Here is a 12,322-nt window from a genome sequence, read left to right as displayed (position 1 = left end):
GATTTAACACATGATTTATGAAGTCTTAATACATGTTTAAAGAGATGTCCTATAACCACGAAAAACACAATTTATACCACTTTATAAATCATTTACAAATTATTTAATAATCATTTACAGATGTATTATACATGGCTTATTCATGAATAGTTTTACTACTTACTAATACCTTATAAATGATTTGTAACTGTAGTTATAAAGGTTTTAGTAATCATTTACAAAAAAGTTGTTAATGATTTGTTAATAGTCTAAAAACTACTTATAAACGTTTATAAATGCTTTATAATGGGTCATTACAAATGATTTAATAATCATTTACAGATGTATATGAATGGCTTATTAATGAATAGTTTACTACTTACTAATACCTTATAAATGATTTGTAACCGTAGTTATAAAGGTTTTAGTAATCATTTACAAATGTCAACAAACAGGTTGTTAATGATTTGTTAATAGTATGCAAAGTGTTTATAAACGTTTATAAATGCTTTATAACGGGTCATTATTGTAAAGTGCTACCCATATTTCAAATGTCTCCTGATATGATAAGTTATTAAGTTAGCTAGGTACGTAATTAATCAAGAGTGGAATTTAACTGTTACTGTTGTTAATTCATTTAATTATCACAATTCACTTGTGATATTTCTGTCTTATATAACAATCTGTCTAATATTGACTTTCATGGAACAAAAACAAATGAAACATTTAAAACAATACATCACAGACGCTCAATAAAGCAGATTTGAAAGAGCAGTCACTTGATTTAGACTCCAGGCAAGTGATCGATAAAGAGCCTGCGAGACCAATGCACTGACTGCACTATGATCATCTATTTAAAGTCTCCATTTTAACAAGCCCTGACAAACTCTCTGCTGTTCATTGTATGGTGAGTGTGTAGGTGTACTGTACTGTAGCTATTTGCACACACTCGGTCTCTGCCTCCACCATGTTGAAGACAATCTGATTCCTCTTCCTCATGCTCTCAGCGTGAGGAGAACAAATGTAGTCTTGAACAATGATCTTCCACTTTCTGCGACAGAGCCAGCCCCGCATGAAACTCTGCACCTGAACAGTTACACACAAGAAGGTGCAAGTCAGGTTATATGTATTAAACACACACGCGCACGCGCACACGCACACGCACACGCACACGCACACGCACACACACACACACACACACACACACACGCACACATACACATATGAAGAAAGCAACTGATACAAGTCAGCACTCAGCTCATGTACCTTTTTAATCTTTTTGATGTCTGGGTCTTCCTCCTCTTGACTGACATGGTACGGACGCATTCGCTCCTTGGTCTTGTTCAGGGCTATGATCTTTGAAGTGAGACATAAACTCATGTCAGTGGAATGACGCTGTAGTTGCACTTCAATGATGCACTTCTATTTACCCAAAGCAGTGCGTGTTCGTGAATAGTGTTGTTAGACGGAATGGTAATTTTAAGCCGGTTTGGACCACAAGTCATGACAAGGAGGCCAATTCTATTCCTACATGGACTGAAGATCATTTCTCAACATATACTGTAGGAAGTGTGTGTAGTGTACAGTGGACAGTGGGCGCAAGATAAGCATCATGCTTCCTCATCATAATCAATCTCATGCCTTCATTCACACACACACACACACACACACACACACACACACACACACACACACACACACACACACACACACACACACACACACACACACACTCACTCACTCACTCACTCACTCACTCACTCACTCACTCACTCACTCACTCACTCACTCACTCACTCACTCACTCACTCACTCACTGAGAGAGAGAGAGAGAGAGAGAGAGAGAGAGAGAGAGAGAGAGAGAGAGAGAGAGAGAGAGAGAGAGAGAGAGAGAGAGAGAGAGAGAGAGAGAGAGAGAGAGAGGCAGAGACAGAGAGAAGAGGAGATCATAAACCACAATTGTGCGTTATCAGCTTGTGACAGAGTAGGCAAATTAGTAGTAGGCAAAGTCTAGCACGTGTTTGTGGCTGGATGGGGTTGATCTGGGAAGGGCAGTGCTGCCACACAGATTCTTAAAAAACCTTCAATGACCTCCACTCTATTGTAAGACACATAAAGTGCTGTCAAGTGAGCTGTGGCTCTTTTCACAGCGTCAAACTTGTTGAGTTGTTGGAACATCCATATCAGAACATGAAAATGCCATGCAATGTGTTTTACACCTGCTCTTTCCAGCAAGGACAGCTCTTTCCTCAGGCAATATAATTTCAGCCTTCAATATATACTGTGTATATTTACTGTGCATGTGACATAGAAAGAAAGAAAAGCCATCCACCCATGACTAACTTGGAATACTCAGAACTGGAGCAAATATGTGCCACATGAAATATTATGCAGAACAAAGGCCACTTAAAATAGCATTAGAAAAACCAGCTTAAACACTCCACTCTTTTTATTGCCTTGAAACCCTGGCACTAAATAATAGAAAACCCTTTATAAAAATGATTGAGGTGAGCCGATGATCTTCCACTTCCTGCGACAGAGCCAGCTCCGCTGAAACTCTGCACCTGAACATCTTCACACAAGAAAGTGCTAGTCAGGTTATATAGAAACCTCTTAACCCATTCAAACCGGTAACGCGTGTAACCACTTCAAGCATTATACTTTGGCTATTCAAAAATAGGAGATATACAAGGTCATAATAATTAGATCTGCTATTTATTTTTTTTATCGTGAAAATGTGTGCAAATCTTTGAATATATATATATTTTTAAAGCAAACATTTTTTACTCAAATCTTTGCTTCTGGGGGGTCCCTGGAACAACATATTTTGAGATGGGGGTCCGCGGCCAAATACATATCATTTTGGGGGCCCTTGACATTTTTCACAAGTTTGAGAACCACTGATTATAGCAACACAAAAAATTGTTAGGATTTCTATAATCCCCAGAAGCAAAGACTTGAGTTACAAATGTTCGCTTATATATTCAAAGATTTGCAAAAGATTTCAAGATTAAAAAAAAAAAAAATGAGCCTGTATATCTGCTATTTTTAAAATAGCCAAAGTATAAGATAATGGTTATAGATAAAATCTAAAATGACACAGATGCGTTACCGGATTTAATGGGTTAACTCCATATTCTAACTTTTTGTGTTTTTCCCGCAAATTTGTGCTCTACTTGATATATATAACTGTGACACAGATACTACAGTGACGCACAAAAGTACCAAAAGTGGCAGATCCACCAGCAGATCTGTTTTGATACTTTTGAATTTGAATCCTGAAAAGTAACAGTTTTGGACATAATGAGGTTTCCACCTCACAGAGACAATAAGTATTGAACACACACGCACTCGCAAGCGCACGCACAGGTACACACACACACACACACACACACACACACACACACACACACACACACACACACACACACACACACACACACACACACACACACACACACACACACACACACACACACACACACACACACACACACACACACAATCAGTGGTGGAAAAAGTACTCAAATGCTTTACTTAAGTAAAAGTACCAATACTGCAATATAAAAATACTCTGTTACAAGTAAAAGTCCAAAATTAAAAATGTACTTGAGTAAAAGTACAAAAGTATTGGCATCAAAATGTACTTAAAGTACCAAAAGTAAAAGTACTAAATATTTGAAAATAGCCGATCTACAAGCTCACACAAATAGCCTATGTATAAAATAGGGCTGAAGTGGTTAATGTATGTTTCATTATATCATAGTTTACGTCTGAAAAGTAACTAGTTACCAAAGTTTTTAAATAAATGTAGTGGAGTAAAAGTACTATATTTGCCTCTGAGATCTAGTGGAGTAGAAGTAAAAGTATTGGAAATTGGAAATACTCAAGTAAAGTACAAATACCTCAAAATTGTACTTAAGTACAGTACTTAAGTAAATGTACTTAGTTACTTTTCACCACTGCACACAATCCAACTCATATCAGCCAGGTTTCCTTGGTAACTCCAGCTTCCTTTGCAGGAGATATACACAGAAACAGCAGAGGTTAAGAGGAACGCTATGTTCCAACTGTTGCCTCGTTGTGTGTTCTATCCTGGGGCTCTGATCACACAGCGCTGTTTCATTTCAATTCAATAAAAAAAAAAAAACTTTATTTATCCCCGCAGGGGGAAACTCCCAGCCCAGTAATGTGAAAGATGAAACAAAAGCTGTGTTCAGCCTCACAACTCTCTGCCTTTCCTCATTCACTCACTGCATCACTCCAATGGCCACAAAGAACACATTGTCACTGCTACAGTTTGTAGTTAGGTTTCATTATTCATGATCAGAGAGAAACAAACATGTGTGTGCGCGCGCACGCACACACACACACACACACACACACACACGCACACACACACGCACACACATATTTGCACACACAAAGTGTGTTTTAATGAGAAGGCTCAACACTGGTGCTCGAACTCTAATCCTTTATTCATGACTAACCCCATTACACAAGCAGATGTGTCCTTAATGTGAAATATCCGTTGTTTGCTTCATTATCAGCATCGAACATCACATACTGGCAATGAGGTACGGGCGCGCCGTGGAGCAGGGCATGTATATGGCACACTTGTTGCTCTGAGATTTACAGTGCTCCCCAATGCAAACAGCGTAAGTGCCTTCACCCATAACAAAGGGTATTGTTATTCTTTCTTTCCTACACTTAACACACCAAAATAAATCCTACACGTAAAAAAGCCGCAAGTAGCTGGCATAAAGCTGAGGGGCAGAACATTGGCAATGACAATAGAGCCGTGATTTAAGAAGATGTCATCAAGTTGGCCCAGCAAAGCGAGGAGCTTCCCCCTAGAGCCAAACAGCTGCATGGCCCAGAATTCAATCTCTATTAACCACCTGTACATTATAAATGAATCCGTGATGGCTTCTGGCAACCTATTTACAGCGAGAAAAACCCTGGGAGAGTTATGCTAGAGCAAGTACATCAGGCTATTATCTCCTCATGATTCCAAATAGGTATCACTTCCCATCCAATGCATCTACCGCTGTCTCACAGCATGTGAGAAACTCACAGCCAATCAAATTGTCAGAGCATCCTGAAGTCATTCTGATACCACAGTGCAATAATAAGTTACACACACACACACGCACGCACGCACGCACGCACGCACACACACACACACACACACACACACACACACACACACACACACACACACACACACACACACACACACACACACACACACACACACAGAAGCTATAGTATCTAGTTTCTGCAGGCTTAATCTCAGGTGTCCAACTCTTACTCATTAAGCTCAGTGTTTCATACAAGAAAGCAGAGCCTTGATTGAATTAACATAAACCTGCTGTCAGCGTGTGTACTATGTGTGTGCTTTTGTGTGTTTGTGTGTGTGTTGAAGTAATGTAATCAGTTCTGATTAATGATTATATAGAGGCTGGTAGTGTGTGTGTTCATGGGACTGTGTGCTTGTGCGCGCGTGCATGTGCATGTGCATGTGCGGGCGTGCGTGTGTGTGTGAGTCAGCCTGTGAGGTGCAGTTCTGATTTATCTCGCTGCTGTGATGGCCAAGTGGCCAACGTGCTGTGCTCCATAAGCATAGCGGTTTAGCAGGTGATTTTAAAGGGTGCCAATGGGCTGTCTCTATTGAGCCAGGCCTCCTACACTCTGAGGTGACTGATTGCTGTTCTCGCCCACTCATCAGTAGCCACAGGGCTACCATAAACACACACACACGCACAGGCTCACGCACACGCACGCACACGCACACACACACACACACACACACACACACACACACACACACACACACAAACACATCTATACATTATACATGTGGTTCTGTTCTTATCGCTGCATGAATTGTGGCACAAGACTGATCTGCATGGAGCTCTACAAGTACGCAGATGTGTGCATACGTGTGCATGTAACAGCTTTCCAAAGCGGAATGCTGGTTGCCTGTGTAGAGGCGTCATTGCCAAGGAGACAAGAGCAAGCTGCCAGAAAGCAGGAAGAGAGTGTGCGTACTGCAGTGATGCTCAAAGTGGGGTCCGGGGAGAGGGCACCCCCAGGGGTCTTTGAGGGAGTTCCAGGGGGTCCCCAGCAGAATTAGTTAACATAGCGTCAAAATCAGCTCAACCACTTTAACCCTACTGTATACACATCGATCTACAAGCTCATAAGTGAGCTTGTAGATCGGCTATTTTCAAAACAGAATCTGGAATATTTTTTGAAACATTTTAACAACCCAAATCTTGTAAGGGGATCCCTGGCACGATGGGGTTCCGTGGTCAAATACATGTTAGAAAAAGGTTTGAGAACCAGTGGCATGCTGTACCTCCGCTTTCAGCCTCTCAATCTCTGTGTCCTGGTCCTCCAGTTGCGTGCGGAGCTGGTTGGCTGCCACCTTTTCCGTCTCCACTATCTGGACGAGGTGGATGTACTTCTGCATCAACACCTCACGCTCAATGATGATGTCAGAATAACTGAAAGAATAAATAGATGAGTACCCAAAACAAATGTACTATTAGTCCGTCTCATCGTTCTTAATCAGGCCCAGTACAGTTGCATCTTTGCGGTACTACATTGTTCTCTCTGCACTCTACTTACAGTATGTGACAGTTTATCTTGTTTATTCTCTAGAGTTACCTTGATGATAACTCTGCTTATTCTGATTTCGCACTTGTACTGTAAATCACTCTGTATAAATTGTAAATTGCACTTGTAACAAAGCTTGATTTGATTTGAATTATTTAGACGTCATGTTTAAAAGAAAAGACACATACTGTAGCATACATGCTTTTCACAAAAATAAAACGTCAAGGAGGAAACACACTCATTCCCATTGTGGTCCTTGTTCTTGGCCAAACAAAACATAACAACAAAGAACAGGCAAGCTGAAGTATACCTGGCCTGCTGTATGGCCTCCACCCATTCATCACACTCGTTCTCCTCCTCCGTCCGTAGCTCCAGAGGCTTCTGCCCGTCATGTCCGAACACAATGAGGAAGTAGTGCTGCAGAAGAAACAAAATCGAGTTGACAAAACTTTCTTTATCAATATTTACACTGAGGATATCTTTTTAGTTGCAACCATGCAGCTTAGTATAAGCCACTCTGTTAGTCCGTCCCTCAATCCAAGTGCAAACCGAGAGTGAATTATGTGCTTTTTTATGTAGGACTAACAGCGACGCACCAAAAACACGGATAAACGAAAGATTAGCTAAGATCTTTTATTTTTTCATTTATTAACATTTTAATGGAGTGCCTCAGTTCCATTGGAGATGCTGTCTTTGACTAGAGCAGAGCACCAGACCAAGAAGAGCACTTGATTAAATCAGTATCTCAGGAAGTTGTAATGCATGGGGGTACACTATATGGGACCGTACCTATGTTCCCCAGGTTCTATGTTCCCCAGGTTCTATGTTCCCCTCCCCCCCCCAAAAAGGTCCTATGTTCCCCGGGTTCTATGTTCCCCGCTCAACCAAAAAAGGGTTCTATGTTCCCCACTCATCCAAAAAAAGGTTCTATGTTCCCCACTCAACCAAAAAAGGTTCTAAAAAAAGGTTCTATGTTCCCCACTCAACCAAAAAAAGGTTCTATGTTCCCCGCTCACGCAAAAATGCAGGAAATGGTGAGACATTTAAAAAGGTTTAAATACATGTATTTATACCCATTAGTTATTTGTAATTTTTCAGTTTTTAAAGTGTCAAAATATCATGTTTTGAAAACTTCTTTGACATGACTCAAAATCTATTTAGGGGTGTCACGATACATTAATTTCACGGTACATATGATACGATACACGATATTGGGCTCACGATATCGATATGATATTATTATCATTTTTACTATCATCAACATTGGCCATCATCTTCAGTTTCAAAGTGCTTAATTTATAAAGCATATAAAAAAAGTTACAAAGTTTTTTACACAAAAATAAATACAACTAGAAAAAGTGCTCCTCGGAGCACAGGTCTACACCAGGTAAGGTACGTTATTGTCCTGGTGGCGGTATAATAGGCCAATGTGAAAAGGGTGCCATTTCTTCCTAGGCCTTTCACGGCAATCGGACACTGCATTTATGATTTGTGGCATTTTGTTCCAAAAATGTGTTTTGCTAAATTAGACCTGCTGGTGGCGCTATAACAGGCCAATTTGAAATAGGTGGCATTTCTTCCTTGGCCTAGTGGGAATGTGCGTGTGAAATTTCACGGAAATTGCAAGCTGCGTTCATGATTCGAGGCATTTTGTTCAAAACTGACCAATCCTGCAAACTTTGGAAGCCAACCTTAGCCAATCAGGATGGAATATGGGAAATCGGACAGATCCGGGTTGATCACATGACTATAGAGATACTGTGTAACGATTTGCATGGCGTTTGGATAAAATCTGTAGGAGTAATGTCACATTTGCACAAATCGGCCTCCTGGTGGCGCTATAACAGGCCCATGTGAAAAATTTGGGGCAGAGGTTCTGAATTGGTATCGAGGGAGTGTATGTGCACAGTTTCGCAGCGAGCGGGCCAATGGTGTCGGAGATTAGCTGGTAACACACGGACAGGACACACACACGGACGGACGGACAGACAGGGGGTAAAACATACTCTCTCGCCATGCCTTTCGGCCTGGTGGAGACAATTATGCAAGCTTAAAGGACAACCCATTTTCACCCATTTTCAACTTATCTTCATATAATTGGTCCTCACCAATGCTTATTATCATATGGTACAATTTTTGTCCAAGATGGCCGCCAGGGGAAAGGGGCGGGCACGTTTCTGATAGTAATTTCTCCCCATTATGTTCAGTTGTGTGTGTTCAGAGATGTTATTAATAATTGGAAATTAAAAATGTATTTTTCCTGCATTTTTGGGTGAGCGGGGAACATAGAACCTTTTTTTTGTTAATGGGGAACATAGAACCTTTTTTGGGGTAAACGGGGAACATAGAACCTTTTCTTAGGTAAAAGGGGAACATAGAACCCAGGGAACATAGAACCTTTTTTTGGTAAGTGGGGAACATAGAACCTTTTTTGCGGGGAACATAGAACCTGGGGAACATAGAACCTGGGGAACATAGGTACGGTCCCCACTATATTCTGTTGCCTGTTCCCCTCCATAAAATGCATAGTCCTTGCTGAAGCAACATAGTGCTTGAGATGGGTTCAGAACATAGGAGGATGGGACAGATGACTTGGGACACAAGACTTAAAGGTAGGGTAAGTGATTTTCTTTAGTTAAAATAAGTGTTAAATAGCTCTATATTCTATATTTGTTTGTTCAATAACAGTCCTCATGTCTCTCCAACTCTTTATTAAACAGGAAAAATCAGGTCAGGATACCAATTTCATCCAATCAGGATAGAGAACTCAGTCAGGATTTAGATTAAACAAGTGAAATGGTAAGTGATGACACAAATAATTGAGTAGACAAAATTGGAACAGTAACACTATAAAAAAGAAGCTGATAAATGGGTGCTCTCTCCTGAAATGTTTATTAAAGAGCTGGAGAGACAGGAAGGCCCCTATGCCTTAACAAACACTCTATAGCAATGATAAGTATCAGAATACAGAGCTTTAACTTTTTAACAAAAAACTTTTTGTTTTAGCCAAAAAATATCACTTTAGCCATGGCATCCCTATTTTTTTATATTTTTATTATTTTTAAATAGTGAAAATAGCAGATCTACAAACTCACAACACATCACATTGTGACACATTGTGAACTTTATTGGCTATTTTCACTATTTGTTTTAGAATTAAGTATATGGGTTTAAGTGTATACTATTAGTCTTCCCTGTCAATCCCTTCCCCCATTATTACTACCATCAATTAGACCCTCTTCCTCCCTGATCCCCCCCCCCCCCCTCTCTCTCTCTCCCTCTCTCATTCATTTCTTCTTCATCTCTCCTATTATTCTGACGAGTAACTGCCTTTAACCTACTTCCCCAGAGCCGACAGACACATCCAGTGCACGCATGTGCGCACACACGCATGCATGCGCGCGCACACACACACACAAACGCATGCACGCACACCAGGCATTACGTGAAAACGATAGAGGCTTTTATTCAAGCGGTCATGTCCTGGGGCGCTGGGTTACCAGAAGAGCTCCTATTCTTAGTGAGAGAAGGGAGAGCACACTGCGCGGTGCGTGGACTCTCTCTCCCCTCCTCCTCTCTTCATCCACCCACCGCTTTCCTCCTCTCTCTCTCTCTCCCTCCCTCTCTCTTTTTTCACTTCACCTCTCCGCCCACTCCTCTGCCCCTGTTCTCCCCGAGCCATCCTCACTTATCTTCTCGTCAAAGCTCCTTTCTCCGGCTTTCCTCGTCCCTTCATGTGTTCATTTCTGTCCACCCATCCACCCTGAGATTCCCATCACCACCACCACCGCCACTACCTCCAGAGTAATGCTAAGGGAACCCTAAAGGGGGATTTATCCTCGTTAATGAAAATAGCCAATCGATGCGAGGTGTTGAGCTTGTAGATCTGCTATGTTCGCTGCGCTGAAACACAGCGCACAACCAATTATAAATCAGGCATAACTGAGCCCAGAGGAGGCATTTCCCCTGGGAGTGGGGATGGGCTACAGAGACCACCACACCATCACCAGGGTTACAGAACCCCCCCCCCACACACACACACACACACACACACACACACACACACGCCTATGCTCTAACCTCGTCCCTCACTGCAGCTTTGTGTGCGCCTTGTCGTTTTGATTCACTGAAGGGCCGCATTTCATTACGTCCACAATGATTTGCGCTCTAACAATCTTTGACACAGAGGGAGAGAGATATAAAAGAGAACAGGAGAGATAAAGCAACAGAGAGAGCGAAAGAAAGTGAGAGAGAGAGGGAGATGTTACATAACATTTCTTAACCGAGTACATATTTCTACACCATGTCACCATCTAACAAGATAATATTTCCATGGCAACACACTGGCTCCTGTGCCATGTTTTGCACACCGATTTTCTATTTAAGCCCTGATTGATTTATCCTGCCATTTCACGCATCGAAAGGCGGTACATAGAGATCGAGGAGGAAGGATTTGGGGAATGCATAGAAATATGTAAAATCACATTGCATGGCACTTATGGGCATTCCATGTAATGACACTGACAGCATTATAACAGCAGTCCACCAACCGCCATGGTTGTTGGGTGTCTAGTTTTGCACCTCCCATGATGCCACTGAGAACAAATGTATTAAGAGCTCTACGCTGTTCCAGAGAGTGCTACTTCAATGTTCTCTCTCTCTCTCTCGCGCTCTCTGTAAACATGTTACCTCCTAGAACACAGCACCATTCAGCACTGACTGCTGTCTCGCTCACTCTTCAAATCAGCTCGACTGTCCTCTCTGTCCCCCAGGGCCCTTCAGTCTACTGTAAGAAATTTCATTTAGAGTGTCGAGAGAGTGAAGAAAGACACACACACACACACACACACACACACACACACACACACACACACGCGCACACACACGCACACGCACACGCACACGCACACACACACGCACACGCACACGCACGCGCACGCGCACACGCACACACTTGTCACAAGGGTCTTTTTTCCGTTCACCTGGAGTGTCATCGTTCTCATGTAAAGGACAATGATTTAGTAAAGTGAGGCTGACAAATAAACTGGCACAAGTGAATGTGTGACACACCATGCAGCATGGAGCATGACATGGGCATAATGGAGGGCACGCACACTCAAAATGAGTTCAGGTCACTTATTAGAAAATCCCTTGTGGCGCCGAATAGGTGGAAGAAGTCATGAGAGCTGAAACAATGGCTTGGTTACTGTACACACACACACACACACACACACACACACACACACACACACACACACAAACACGCACACTTCACCCTGTACATAGATACATATATTGTAGGTACAACATAAGAGACTCCTGATGAAGCTTTGGTCAAAGTCTATTATACTGTCTCTGCTAGGATGTTGGATCATTGTTTTGCAGCAGAGATTAACGGACCATAGTCGCATCTGCAAATTACAGTAATAAAATAGGCCTATTGAAAAGACAAATGATGATGAAGAGCTCCAGAAACCCCCACCACTACTATCAATATTTAAATAGAGAGATGATTGAATCACGGTGCGGGTCCACTAATATAAAAGGAACTGGAATAGCCACTAGCAATGTCTTTTACTGTTATTTTCCATCTCTATATTATTCTTTTTTGATATTTTTGTGGGGTTTTCTGCCTTTATTGGTAGTATAGTAGTTTGACAGGAAATGGGGAGAGAGAGATGGGGAGTGACACGCAGCAAAACTAGTCGGGATCGCAAGG

At 41.8% G+C, this 12,322-nt stretch overlaps 1 protein-coding gene across 1 annotated transcript in view; it reads right to left on the bottom strand.

Moving 5' to 3' along the window:
- Window positions 1-12,322, bottom strand: part of rasgrf2b (Ras protein-specific guanine nucleotide-releasing factor 2b) — a gene marked incomplete at its 3' end in the record, with an annotated part of 58,294 nt that overhangs the window by 37,569 nt on the left and 8,403 nt on the right. Inside the window, exons 2-5 of the mRNA XM_080433530.1 lie at window positions 6,914-7,020; window positions 6,344-6,491; window positions 1,246-1,335; window positions 929-1,065 (exon numbers count right to left, since the gene is read on the bottom strand). Coding sequence (XP_080289656.1) covers window positions 929-1,065; window positions 1,246-1,335; window positions 6,344-6,491; window positions 6,914-7,020 — 482 coding nt within the window. The remainder of the gene's footprint in view (window positions 1-928; window positions 1,066-1,245; window positions 1,336-6,343; window positions 6,492-6,913; window positions 7,021-12,322) is intronic.

The sequence above is a fragment of the Gymnoscopelus braueri genome (genome assembly GCF_963280865.1).
Source record: "Gymnoscopelus braueri genome assembly, chromosome: 7".
Taxonomy (NCBI): domain Eukaryota; kingdom Metazoa; phylum Chordata; class Actinopteri; order Myctophiformes; family Myctophidae; genus Gymnoscopelus; species Gymnoscopelus braueri.
This window is presented reverse-complemented; position numbering and strand designations above follow the sequence as displayed.